Consider the following 14,752-nt stretch of genomic DNA (forward strand, 5'->3'; position numbering starts at 1 on the left):
TCCTGCTTGACATGAACATTTTATGATTTTTATAAGACCAAAATTTCAGGTAAGATATTCTTTAGTGAGACGCGTATAAATCGTCAAGTGTGAGAACTGAAAGATTGCTCCTCTTTGAAAAGGTCTTTCCTTCCTCCTCTTGGAACAACTTACATTTGTAATATTATAAACATTCACATGCATCCAAAGGAGAAATCTGGAAGAAAGAGATTTCTCCAAAGAGCTTACCGAAACGGCTGACACTCTCGACTCCGTCAATAATTGCTTTGTAATCCAGATTTTCTTCCATGCCAACCTATTAAAGAACAATGACATTCTAAGAATGGGATAAAATATTTGATTAACTCTTCAACGACTCTTATTTGATGACTCTTCAATGAAAAGATGAATGCATTGCATTTTCAGTGCCCAAAAGCAAAGCCCTCCAAACGCATACTTGTTTTTTAAACAGGGAGATAAAAACAAGTAACGCACACAGAAATCAGCTACCTTTTCAATTCTGCACTGAGAAAAGTACACCGTAAAACTGCGGCTTCACAGCCCCTGCTCCACGTGCTTAGGATGCTGTGCGTGTGCCCAGGGGCCAGTCCGGGCCGCACAACAGCCGCCCGCGGGAAGCCACGTACCCCATCAGTGAAAGCAAGAGCCCCCTCTGCCACACAGCAGCCAGGGGGCTATTCTGTTTGAAGACCATCACCAGTTACTCCCACTGGCAAGCTCTTCCATCAAAGAGCATGCCTCAAAACGTCATATCAGGTGATCGCGGAAGGAATTAGGTTAGCGTTCAATCTACGCATCATGATTACCTCGAACAGAACGGATAAAGCTCTTAACTTCCCTTTTGCTTTTACTGCTTCCTCAAAACTTGAAAACCGGTCCGCGTCAAAGCAGTAGATCTGCATCTGCGGATGCAACAGTGACAGCTTTATTATACACGAGGACATCCAAAGGGCACCACAGGAGCGATAAAGTAATTCACCAATTCAATAAATACTGTTAGAAAGGCTCTTTAAAGCTGCATGACTCTATATTCTGTACAGTTTCAGAATCTTTTATCCATTACACGTGCAGACGCCTGCATTCACTATCACTTACCACCCTGCAGGGAGGAAGGAAATGCAACGTGAGACACATGGAGGACAGAAACGGCCGCAATGGGGCTAACAGGGAATACTGAGGCAATAACATCCTAGAAAAGCCGTCTCATAAGATAAACTATCAAATATCACTGTGACTATTTTGTTGGAATTCTTTCAAGTGTGGTTTCATCTTTGGCTGGACGTGCCTTTCCTAATGGTCTGGGTTACCTTTTTGGACATTATCATACCACCTTTCAGTTCTTTTGAGACTTCTGTATTTATTTGAGAGCGAGCGGGAGAGGGCGATTGCGGGGAGGAGGGACAGAGGGGGGTGGGGACGGAGAACCTCAAGCAGACTCTGCACTGAGCTCAGAGCCCAGCACAGGGCCTGACCTCCCAACCTTGAGATCATGACCTGAGCCGAAGGCAAGAGCCGGGCGCTCGGTGGACTGTGCCGCCCGGGGCCCCCGCGTTCTGCTAATGGTGAAACGCTCAAGGACTCTCCACGTCTACCTACAAAATACCAAAAAGAATTTCAAGGTCCTTATTCCGAGTGTCCTGTCCTGCTGCCAGGCTGTGTCCCTTGTGAGGTTCTCCTTCAGCCTCTCCTCTCGCTGCTCACCGTGCGCCCCACGTCCCGAGCGTGGAAATCGGGCCCCTCAGCCCGTTGGAAAGCCTCTGCCAAGGCCGATGCTGGGTTGGAGCCACAACTGGAGAGACAGCAGGTGTGAGGGCCAGGACGGCCGTGGCTCCTGCCCCAGGTGATGGCAAAGACTGCTGGGAGAGGGGCTGTAAACCAACCTGGGGGGGGGCAGCTGCAACACTGGTGGAGGAGGTGAAGGCGGGTGTGGGCAGGGGGCGGGCAGGGGGCAAGAGGGGAGGACCGAGGGCACCGGGAGGTAGCTGGCTGTGACTGCAGCTGAGCGCACGGCGGAGAAGACACAATGGTGGGGGTGAATCTCCCTGACGGGAGAACGTTCTATGTGTAAGGCATTGACTCTTATTTCCTTCGACAAACCAAATTTGATGAATGTGCTTTTCCTTAAGGATAATTAATATCCTTAACAGTTATCCACTGGGAAAAAAAATGGATCAGCTGTAAATGAGAATGTGCTTATCCACATTAAAAGTTTTTTAGTCCTTTAACAGATAATTCACTCATCTTATTTTTATTCTTGATAATAACTATTTTGACAACAAAAGGAACACAGTTTCATTACAACTAACTTTAAAAATATGGGAATTTTGAAGGAGAAAAGAAAAGGCACCTATCAGGCCGTCACCCAGGGAAAATCACTGTTCATGTCTTCTTGGCTTCCCTCAATTATTTTTACAACAGTAATAATTCTCTCTCTCATTTAATGTTCATAATAACTTCATAAGGCAGGTGTTACTCCTTTTATGTCACTTTCACAAGGGAGACATGGAAGCTCAGGTAAATTAAATATTTGCATAATGTCACGTCCATGATTCCTAAATGGTGAAGTCAGTAGTCAACCCTAGTCCATCCGACTCAGACTCGGGGCCCTCAGTCACTGTTTAACAAGCTTCCATGTTTTACAAAATCAGAGTAATGATACTGCAATATTATTTTATATTCTGCTTTTTAAAAACAGTATCTTAAAAAAGAAAAAAACCCATTAATATCTCATGATGAAACTTTTCTGTGTAAATTAGTCATTGAAACACATGATTTTTACAAGATCGGTAATATTCCATCATAATATATTTTTTAAATACATTTTTATTCACTAATTTCTAATTTCTACACTGAATGTGGGGCTCAAACTTCCAACCCGGAGATCAAGGGTCACATGTGTCACAGACTGAGCCAGCCACAAGCCCCTCCATCATGATGTATGCAACCATTTCCTTTTCTTTCAATTTTTTATTATTAAATATCTTTGCACATACATTTTTGAGCCTGTCTTCATTTTTTAGACTAAATTGTTATGAGTAGAAATGGTGGGCATTGGGAATAAAATGTGTAAAGTTCTGGATAAAAACAAGGAAAATACCAATTTATACTATTTCCAGATGTATCAAAGCGTTTGTTGTATACTCATTATTTATTATATGTATATATTTTTTTACCAAATTCAAACTTTAATTTTTTTTATTTATTTATGATAGAGAGAGAGAGAGGCAGAGACATAGGCAGAGGGAGAAGCAGGCTCCATGCACCGGGAGCCTGACGTGGGATTTGATCCCGGGTCTTCAGGATTGCGCCCTGGGCCAAAGGCAGGCACCAAACCGCTGCGCCACCCAGGGATCCCTTTTTTACCAAATTCAAAACTGAAAAATGTTCTCATTTTATTTTGCATTTCTCTGATACTCCAGTAAATTGATAAAATTTTCTTTTTTTTTTCCTCCTCCTGAGCTGTAAGAGAAATTTCATTTCTTTTACTCAACATCTGCTCAGACGTCAGACGTCTATAGTGTGGCCCCCTGGGTTGCCAAGAAGCGGAAAATCAAGTATGGGTCTTACTGAGCTTAGTCCAGTGAGGAAGGCAGATATCAACCAAGAAACCAGACAGATATAACTATAATTTATAAAATTTGATCATAAATTAATCAAGTCATACACTACATAAAAATCTCAATGGTTTAGAAAACGAAACAGAGTAACCCGTGGAACCAGACTTACTTCAAGTGGAAATTTTTGTCCTTCTAAACTATGTTCCGATCCTTCAGAAGACATATTGCATTTTCCCCAGTGGAAACTTATCTTGCTTGCTTTGAACACCATTTCTGAAACTCCTCCACTGAGACGGTAGTCATTAGTGAGATTAATCTCCACTTTAGAGAAAAAAAAAAGACAACACAGAATTGCATCTCTTTCTGAACATCAAAATTACAAATTTCAACTAACTTTTCCTCAGTCAGAGGTACATTAAAAAAAATTATTTGCTAAATGAAAAACAATGAAGTTGCCATTTGGAAGCTAAGCTTGTAACTCTGCAAAGATACACTGGATGTATCTCAGTGAACTAAGACAAAGACCTTCACTGCCTTAGGACTCGAACTGCAGCAGGCAGCTGGTCCCTCTGCCCTGTTCTGCTTGGCGTCCCGAAATCACCTGCCCCACAGCTCTGCTTTCCTAAGGCATTTGATGGTGCTGAGGGGACAGCGCAGAGAGAGAAGGAACAGAAAAGTGGAGAAGAAATGTCTTCCCTTGGAGGTGCCCCCCCTCACTTTCAACCCTCCCCACTCTTTATCAGCAGGTGTCGTGTCCCATGTCCTGGTCCCTGCAAGCAGGCATCATCCCCGCTTCAGGAGGCTCCCGCACTTCTGTCGGGTGGGAAATCCCTTCCCACTGGAGGGGTCTTAGCCATGTGATGTTTGCACCCCAAGGGGCAAACCAGAATCTTAACTGCTCTTGTTTGAGCTCCACAGCAGATATTTTGACTCTATTTTACAAACGGTCTGAAACCAATGCTTCTTTTAAGAGCCTTTTACTGTCTCTCCATCAGATTTAAATAGTCTTTGTTCCATGAGGCAAGAAACCATGGTTGGCATTAGGGACTGAACCCAACATCTTGGCCAGCTGGCTAGAGACCTAAACTTCCATTAGTAATAATAACAACAACAACAAGCACAGTAGCAGCAATGCTCAACATTTCTGTATCACTTGCAATGTGCTGGGCACTGCACTGAGTACTTTATATGTGTTAAACACTTGCCTTTTACACAACCTCACACAATGAAGGAAGGGACACCATTAATACACCCTTTTACAGACAGGGAAACTGAATCATAGAGTTTAGGTAACTTGCTAAACGTTCCACCCGTCACGGTTCCACTTGAAAGAGCCAGCAGTGAACCTAAAAAGGTCAAGCATTTAACTAGATTCCACTAAGGAAAATAAAGCAGATATTACCTGCTTTACTCCTCTGTAACATCTTTCAAGACTGGTAATGAGAATGTCAAGTTTCGGGACAATATGCTGTTATGTATTTAATGAACATCTTATAATGTATAATCATTTTATTAGTTATTCATTAATTTAAGAACACCTATTAAATGCTTAGTGTGTATAGGAACTGATAGAAAATTTCTTACCCTCATTGGACTTAAAATTACTACATTCAAATAATTGCATTACCAAAATATCAAGAATAAAGACTCACTAATGATAAAACCACTCAACATAGCTTCTATTATAATTTAGAATAGTTTTTCTGATGAGTATATTTGCTTTTATTATAGAACTTCCCCATATACATACAATTTTGTTTAAAATATAGTATCAGAAAAGGAAAGTTATTCACTCTTGAAGATTATTTTGTCCCTCTATTGTTTACTGGAATTTTTTTGTGGTATTATATTTTGTATATTTAGGGAAAAAAAAGACAGCTCTTTTAAAAAAGCATTTAGAGAATTCTTTCTGAGGACAGTATATAATTTTGAACTTTCTATATAGAAGCATTAATTTCTTTATTTTTTTTACTAATTTCTTTTCTTAAAATTCAATTATAGTTGATTGCTTTTTTTCGTGTCCCAATATTGAACATAGCATGGGGCTGAGCAAACAAGCGCCAACACAGTGTCCGAGGAAAGGAAATTCTGATTAACTAGGTGATTTAACCAGAGATGGAGTTATTAAACTGCATCAGCTGTATCCTGTGTTATCACATCTTCTGGTGGAGGCATCACTATTGTTCTATTATTGGAGAACAGGATGGGATGACCCAGGTCATTTTATTTTTGTACACATTTTCAAAATGTCATCTAAACTTCCGATTTACTGTATTCTACTTGGTTTCTTCTACTATAGTTTCAGGGCAGTTCATAGTACTTTACACACACAAAAAGGAAATGAAATAAAATGAAGGAAATGAAAATAAAATGAAATTGATATAAACATACTCTGAGCCCAATAGGCACACTCAAGTCAAACAAAATGCAAACATTTTACCTGTTTTCCCCGTGTTATGAATGAACGTGTTTTCCAAAGACGTTTTATCCCAACCCTGAAATTTAAGTTTCTTAAGATTCACGTTGACTTGGGTAAGATCTTCATCAATATTGATGGGAGACTGTTTGGGGCTACTACACGTTGGGTACTTCTTTCCCCAGTTTTTTTGATTCAGTGCTCCTAGGGAAAGGAAAGGGTAAGAAGTTAGTTTTTTAGATACTGTGCAAAAGCTCAGCTTTGTATTCTCAAGTAGTCCAGACATTTCGTAACCATAGATATAATAGTAGAAAATACTGGAACATCTTTGAATCGGTTCCTAAAGCAGTTGTGCCAGGGTGGGGTTCTGGGCTTTGCTGTGATCCACGGTCGGAGGCCTCTGTGAAGCCGCTCGAGCTCTGACTCAGCAAGGGCTCGGCTCAGCCCTCGCTCCTGGCTAATCGACAGCGGCCTCCCACCACCTCTCCGGCCTGTGCAAGGCCAGGTCCACCCAGCAGGTGCGGCAGGTGCCAGGTTCTGGCCTCCCTGTGTGCTCCGTAGGGCGGGTCCCTTCTGGCCTCCTGTCACCCCACCTACGTGATCCTCATGCTTTCCCTGAAATGTCTCCTCCTCTCTCTCACTCTTGTTTGTTATTTGTTATGTTGTGCCCAAGATTGCGAATCTGAGAAACCACTGAGGAGCTGACACCGATGCAAGTACACGAGGGTTTATTCACAAGCTCGAGCTTGGGTCCAAATGCACCCGACACAGCAGAGCAGGGACTTGGACCCAAGATCGAGCTTGTGAATAAACCCTCGTGTACTTGCATCGGTGTCAGCTCCTCAGTGGTTTCTCGGATTCGCAATCTTGGGCACAACATTTGGGGGCTTGTCCGGGATCCTAGAGACCCCCAGGACCACATCCAGAGGGTTTCACACCTGGTGAGTGTACTCAACTTTTTCCACTTTTTGCACGCATATTCTCTGAGAGCTCTACACTGTACTTTTACCTGTAGGATTTCCCATCTGTATTAGATTGACATTGGCTTAGGCGGATGCACTGGTGGGCCGTCGACCGGGGGTCTTGAGGAGATGTCCCTTGCCCCTGCCGGGAGGACTGGGTCCTCATCTGCAAGGAGGGCCGTCTGCCAGCCCTTTCAGGTTACTTTCTGTTTTGTCTCTGCAGCCACACTGGAATGTTTGTCTGTGTTATTGTGTCCTTGTTAATCGTCTTTGCTGTGTCTTGGTGTGGGTGGGGGACATAATGGGGCAGACAAAAACCAGTCCCCTGCCTCTTATGCTCTCCCACGTCTCAGACGTTAGGGAAAGAGCTCATAATCTGAGCACAGACATACGGAGAGGGAAATTTCAAACTTACTGCATGTCAGAATGGCCAACCTTTGACGAGGGATGGCCCCAAGAAGGAACTTTCCACCTACCTATTATCTTAAAGGTTAAGGCCGTGATCTTCAGGGACAAGCCAGACGGCCACCCTGACCAGGTGCCCTACATCCTGGTCTGGCAGGACATGATCGAGAATCCCCCTCCTTGGCTAAAACCATTTTTACTCTCCAAAGCACACAACTCGGCTGAAGGTAAGGAGAGACTCTAGGTCCACTGCCAGACTCTCCCGGCAGGTCTCCAGGCTCCTCGGCAAGCCTACCGATCCGGCCGAGGTATATGGTGTGAGACAGGGTAAGGATGAGAGTCCAGCAGCCTTCTTAGAGACAGTCATGGAGGCTTTTAGGCAGTGCACCCCTAGGAACCCAGAAGCCCCGGAAACAAAGGCCGCAATTATCACGGCCTTTGTTAACCAGGCCGCTTCAGACATTAAAAAGATATTGCAAAGAGTAGAGAGACTGGGGGAGAAGAGCTTGCAGGACTTAGTAATAGTAGCAAAAAAAGTCTATAATAATAGAGAAAGTCCAGAAGAGCAACAAACCAAACTAAGTGACCGGCAGACCTGAAACTTGGCCAAGATCCTGCTGGCCACAACCATGGACGACCCACGGGAAAGACGGAGGCACCTCAAGAAGCTGGCTTCAGGGACAGGTAAGGAGGATGGCCCTGGTCCCCGTCGGGAGCGCCCTAAACTGAACAAAAACCAATGTGCTTATTGCAAGGAAGAGGGCCACTGGGTGAAAGACTGTCCTAACAAAAGATCTAAGGTCCCTGCCAAGGTCTTGGAGATGGAGGACCTGGGCGACCAGGGGAGTCGGGGTTCGGCACCCCTCCCCGAGCCCAGGGTAACTCTCAGAGTGGAGGGGCAACCCGTTGAATTCCTAGTGGACACTGGGGTACATTTGGTTTTATTACAACCCCAAGGGAAATTGGCAAACAAGACCTCATGGTGCAAGGGGCCACGGGCGCCAACAGTACTCATGGACTACCCAAAGAACTGGGGATCTCGGCATGGGCCGGGTATCCCACTCCTTCGTGGTCATCCCCGAGTGTCCCTACCTGTTGTTAGGTCGGGATTTGCTCACCAAGATGGGGGCACAAATTTGCTTCTACCCCGAAGGGGCACAAATCCTAAACAAGGAGGGGCACCCGATTCAGGTGCTTGTCCTGAGTCTAGAAACTACTATTGTCTCCATCAAACGCCCTCAGCCCCAGTGACTGGCACTGACCGTTGGCTGCAGGAATTTCCCCAAGCATGGGCAGAAACTGGGGGAACTGGGCTGGCCCGGCACCGACTGGCCATATACATAGAACTAAAGCTGGAGGCAGACCCTGTCAGGGTCCGCCAATGCCCCATGCCTCTCGTCTCCCTAACCCAGACTGGGACCCCCCTCTGCATGACTGTCAAGAAATTTTGGCACAGGTGCATGGAATCAGAGCTGATCTGAGAACTTATTCGGAAGACGCGCCCTCTTCCTGGAGAGCCGGGAGCCGATGGCCTTCACTCTGCCCCGGGCCTACTCTGGCCTCTAGGCACAGCTTTACGATTCGGCCCGACTGCGCCTTGTGCCGCAAAGGTCGCGGGCCCGGGGCAAACTGCTCGGCCGACTGATGGCGTGCGACGGCAACGGGAACGTGCAGCAGGAGTCCGTGGGCCCGCGCACGCTCCTCTGTCCTCCCGCACCCAGCAGGAGCCTCACGGTCGTGGTGCAACAAACACGAAACTCCCAGGGTCCTCGAACGAGCCTGCACTGCGCGCGTGGCTGGCGGTCACCTCTGCGGACCCTGGCGCGGCGCGGCCACCACCGAACGCTGGACTCCTGCCGGGCAACCAGCTGCTCCTGCCATCTCCGTCATCCCCTGCACGCAGAAGCCATCCCGGCGCCCGTCCCTGTCTCCTCCCCATCGAGCCTCTGGGTCCGCCTCCCAGGGACGTCCTCCAGCAGACGGCTCAGGACTGCCGCTAGCTGCCCAGCCCAGGCCGCTGTCCCCGCGGGCCCCAGTCTTGCCGCGCCCCGAGCACCTGCCATCACCCGGAGACCGTGAGGGAGACCGAGGGGCAGGTCCCACCAGGACGCTGCTAAGCCACAGGCTAATTTTAACCGGGTCCCCAGGAGATGCATGGACACATTAAATTTTGAGAAGCAACGGCTTGGACGTTTCCAGGGCCTTCTAGTGGGTCTCCGGCTTCTCCTCTGCCCCCCACCTACAAACCCACTCTCCCTGACATGGTGGGAAGACCTCTGAGAATATGACGGAATAGCCATTCCCGTAACCAGGTCACGTTACACGACAAAGGTGACGGGGGTCCCTGCTGCGATGCTGTGACGGTACAGGAGGCTCGTCCCGGCTCACTGCGGACGGAGAGATCCAACGTGCCAGACGTTCGAAGCCGTGCCTGCCCCCCGCCGGGGCTGGAAGAGCGGGGCGTCCAGCCAGGCCCCGGATCCCGGAGCGGCCCCAGGCCGACAGCCAGCAAAACAAGCACACCACATGCCAGTTACAAACAGACCAACACCGGGTGGTTCCTCTACACACGAGGCTCCTAAAATAACCAAATTCACGGGGAGAAAGCAGAACGGCTGTCACCTGGAGACGGGGCGCTGCTTAATGGGTACAGAATCCCGCTGTGCAAGAGGAAAAGTCCTGGGGATCTGTTTTCCAACAACGTGAGTACACATAACACGACCAAACTGCGCACTTAAAAATGCTGAAGATGGAAAATTCTGTGAGTCTTTTTTTATGGCAGCGGAAGTAGTAGTTAAGCAAATAAACAAAATAAACAAACAAAAAATAGGGACCTGGACCTCAATCTTGCAAAAAGGAAGGGAACCCTGCCAACGCCCCGCAGAAGCCCCGCACTTCACGTGAGAACACAGCCCAGCCAGCGGCTCGGTTTCACTCAGGGGACCCTGAGCAGAGCACCCGGTTCAGCGGTCACTCCTCTCTGACCCCTGACCCATGGAAACTATGAGATAATAAATTATTTTTTTTAAAGATTTTATTTATTTGACAGAAGAGAGAGAGAAAGAGACAGCAAGCATGAGTTAGGGGGAGAGGTCTAGAGGGAGGAAACTCCCCACTGTGCAGGGGGCTCAACGCAGGGCTCGATCCCAGGACCCACAGAATCACGCTCCATGCCGAAGGCAGATGCCCAACTGACTGAGCCACCCAGACGCCCTGATAAGAAATGTGCTTAAAAGCCACAAAACTTGGGGCCCCTGGGTGGCTCAGTCCATTAAGCACCTGACTCTCAATTTGGGCTCAGGTCATGACCTTGGGGTCCTGAGGTCAAGCCCTGAGCCCAGCTCCAGTGTCAGGCTCTACACTCAGTGGGGAATCTGCTTAAGATTCTCACTTCCCCTCTCCCTCTGCTTCTCTCCTGGCTCCCTCCCTCCCTACATATATAAAATATTAAAAAAAAAATAAAAGCCACTAAATCCGAAGCAATTTGTTATGTGACATAAGAAAACTAATACAATCAATAACTTATCTTTTAAAATATTTATCAAATCATGTTGTTTCCTGACCTGGGTCCCTCTAATATCCTCCATCTCACTCAGAAGAAAATGCAAGCTCCATTTTTAAAAAAAAAAAAAAAAGATTTTTATTTATTTATTTATTTATTCATGAGAGACACACACAGAGAGAGAGGCAGAGACACAGGCAGAGAGAGAAACAGGCTCCACGCAGGGAGCCCCACGTGGGAATCTATCCTGGATCTCCAGCATCACGTCCTGGGCTGAAGGCGGCGCTAAACTGCTGAGCCACTGCCTGATAATGCAAGCTCCCTAACGCAGCCAAGAGGTTCTCTAAGACCCCATCTTTCGCATCCTCTCTGATCCCATTTCCTGCCTTGGATTCCAGTCACACAGGCTTCTCTCCTTGGAGCACGGGAGGCCTCGGGGCTTGGCACTCGCTGCCACTTCTCCGGGAATGCTTCCTGACGGCTCCGCCCCAGGTGTCTGCAAGGCCCACCCACTCACGTTCCCACGTCTATCAGGTCTCTCTGCTCAATGCACCTCCTTGGGGAGGCCCTCCCTGAACACCCTGCATAAAAAACACTTTCCTCCGTGGTCGTTTTCAATCCCTTCTCCTTATTTTGTATTTATTCTCCTAAAACATGAGGTTTACTGAGTAGTTTCCGCACCCCAGCAGCTAGGAAAAAAAAGCCTGGCACGTAGTACATGTTCAATAAAATACTGGTTTAATGGCTAAATCAGACAAATAAAACATGATCATGTTTTTTGTTTTATGAGTTTAAAATCTCAAAGAGATCTACCACGCGATGACAACAGAAAAAAAAAAAAAAGAAAACAATTAAGAAACGTTTCTGAAACAGGCTCTAGGTCGTATCTGACTGGCACATGATAATTTTGTTGAGTAGTCCCTATTAAATTTCTGCTGAAGAGTATCCAGAAAGACTTTTAAGTCTGGACATTTTAAACCTCAATGACCCTAAATGACTAGATTATGTGTGAAGTGTATCAAATGATTATATTGAGTCTAGATTCAGTTTTAAAAACCAACTAGATCATGGGACCAAATACAGTACAGGTTCAAGAACACTCTTGAATCTTTGTGATTAAGTTGTGGTTTAATTAATTGTGATTAATTGTGATTAAATTGAATGTTTGTGATTAAAACACAAAAAGATTCCAAATTCTTTTCGTGAAAAGTCTGTAAAGCAGAAAAAGCCCAGAAAAAAAAATAAATAACTTGAGGTTCTTCTTGCAGAGGGCTCTAGAAACAAGATTGTTTCAAATCATTAGAAGTAGCAAGCCAAAGGAAGTAAACTAATGAAGTGTTAAAATTGTGCACGAGGATGAAACACAAACCAAGGAAGCATTAAATAGATTTTACCTATCTTTAATAATGAAATGTCGGTTTACTCTTATGCTTAAACATTATTTTTTAAATTCCCAATTAATATGCTTAACATTGCAGCTGGAACCTTCAGTGGCTGAGGCAGGTTGGCGTCCCTGAGAAAGCAGGTGTACAGAACTCATCACAACGACCCCGTATCCACCTGAGTGTTATCAGCGACTGTCGTGAAGGAAGGATTAGGACTCACTGTGGTTGCAGCAGGAGACGATGAGGTGGCCAGCCACGCGGAGGCCTGCGGAGGACCACTCGTCCGCTCTAGACAACTGAAATAAATGGTCCGTTCACTTACTCCTCCATTCTTCCACCCGCACACCGACTCCTGAGTCAGGGTCACCTGTGAGATTCCCGCGCCCTCCCGAGGGCCCTCAGCAGACCCTATTCTGTTGGTGGAGCCTTAACTCATCGCCACGGGATTGCCAGACTGGGAGTCAGGCACAGAGTAGAAACCCACCAAAGGCCGTGATGGGGGCTGTGGGCAGCAGTGCACGGATTCAAGATTTACACTCGGTGCAGCCTCTACTCCCACCAGGAGGAAAGCAGTTGGAGGCTCTGCGGGAGATCTGCGAGTTCAGGCTGGTGGGCTGGTCTGCGTGCTCCCGCACTCCAGAAGGTCGTGGGGGGCAGTGCAGAGGCCGGGGCCAAGGGAATCAAGGGCTGACCAGGCGGGGCAAAGCTCAGGCGCTCCGAGAAACGAGCAGTGCAGCGTGGTCCGGGGAGCGCCAGCGGCCACCAAGCAATTCCAGGAGGCCATGGAAAGACAGACGGTCACATGCCACTGGGTAGGCCGGTGGGAGGCAGGGAGGCGTGGAGGAGCGCAGCTGCCCTGTCAGAGACGCAGCTCGCCGGGCCGCGGGACGGGGAAGAGGGACGGGCGGCCTCGCGGGGCAGTTTCAAGGGCATCTTCCGTTCGTCTTCATTCGATCTTCACAGAATCCCTGTGCAGTAGACTGAATGCCCCAAAATCCATCTTAAAAATTATAATACGATCCCCCGTGGGATGGCCTCCGGGGGCGTTCGGCTCATCAAGGGCAGAGGCCCTGCGATTGGGGTCCGTGCCCTGGCGAAGATCCCGGAGAGCTCGCCCGGCCGAGCTAAGGAAGCAGCGCCCCCGGGGTTCGCCCTGGGCCTCCAACCTCCCCCCCTGAGAAACAAGCTGCGGCCCACGGAACCGGCCGCTAAAGCACTTGCTGCCCCTCCAACTACACGAGGCCTGTCCCCTAATCAAACCGTCACTTCAGTACCGTTCTCAGAACCTGGCACTCAGGATTGAACAGTCGTTTCCCGAAGGAATCTGTACTTCAGTCCGACGGCCAGTTACCCCCCTCCGACCTTCTTGTGCTGACACCTGGACCAGGGAGCATTCTAAACCCGGACACGTTTTTAAAGACATTCTGTGTAGGAAAATATTACTTCACCAGTACCTAATATGAAAATAATATAAAAATATCAACTGAAAATAAATAAATAATAAAAATAAATAAAAATATCAACTGAAAAAAAACAGTTAAGTGAGTTTAAAAAAAACTGCAGGTTTTTAGCATTTGGGGAAAATGAGAAAGGGATGAAAACAAAGGAAAACCAAAGAAAAAATTATTTTGCTTTCTTTTTTGCATTATGCCTGTGGAGTCTTACCTTCCAGTCTCAGAAAAATGGGTATATTTGTTATAATAATTATAATATTGGGTAAAGTATTCAGTAGACAGCCCCTGAAAATTCACAGAAATGATAAAAATCCCAACATTTGCTTTTTTTCTTTCAAGATTTATTGATTTATTTGAAGAGAAGGACAGGGAGAGGGCAGAGACACAGAATCTGAAGAGACTCTGCACCGAGCGTGGAGCCCGAGGTGGGGCTCAATCTCACGACCCTGATCTCAAACCTGAGCCGAAACCGAGAGTCAGAGGCTTTAACCAGACACTGTGATCAAATGCGCCACCCAGGTGCCCCCCCCAAATTAATTTTTTTAAGGTTACAATAAATTGCTGATTTTTAGCAAGATTTGAACAACACCACACTTAGAACTGATTCTTTAAGGACCACAATATTATTAATAAAAATATGTACTTCTTTTAAACATTATGAATCTCTTTTCTAGGATCAGCTTTCATGCAAGAACATGTTTGCAATGTCTATATATTTGCATATAAAAATATTAGTAAGAGCAAATACAAATGTAATATTGAAGTGCGGACTGTAGTGATGATCATAGGATCTGTTATTACTTGCCTTGAATTAACTTCATTCAAAATTCCACACACTAGGAGTCTCAGCTTTAGACACTACTAGGGGCTTCCTTTATATATGCTAACGAATCTACCAAAACCCAAAACTTAGGTCACTGAAATAGTACAGAGCTATTGATAGTGAACGACTTGGATCAAATATCAGTTAATTCCAATATAGAAATGAAACAAACCAGTGTTCTTGCCACTCAAGATTTAGGATAGAATTCAGAACTCCAGCAATGGAGCTCCTAATGGAAATGGTGAGAG

The 14,752-nt window shown here is 46.4% G+C and overlaps 1 protein-coding gene across 1 annotated transcript in view; it reads right to left on the reverse strand.

Moving 5' to 3' along the window:
• Nucleotides 1-14,752, reverse strand: part of PTPRZ1 (protein tyrosine phosphatase receptor type Z1) — a 159,787-nt gene that overhangs the window by 73,116 nt on the left and 71,919 nt on the right. Inside the window, exons 3-6 of the mRNA XM_072783268.1 lie at nucleotides 5,998-6,177; nucleotides 3,727-3,878; nucleotides 807-902; nucleotides 229-295 (exon numbers count right to left, since the gene is read on the reverse strand). Coding sequence (XP_072639369.1) covers nucleotides 229-295; nucleotides 807-902; nucleotides 3,727-3,878; nucleotides 5,998-6,177 — 495 coding nt within the window. The remainder of the gene's footprint in view (nucleotides 1-228; nucleotides 296-806; nucleotides 903-3,726; nucleotides 3,879-5,997; nucleotides 6,178-14,752) is intronic.

This window comes from Canis lupus, chromosome 18 (assembly GCF_048164855.1).
Source record: "Canis lupus baileyi chromosome 18, mCanLup2.hap1, whole genome shotgun sequence".
Taxonomy (NCBI): Eukaryota; Metazoa; Chordata; class Mammalia; order Carnivora; family Canidae; genus Canis; species Canis lupus.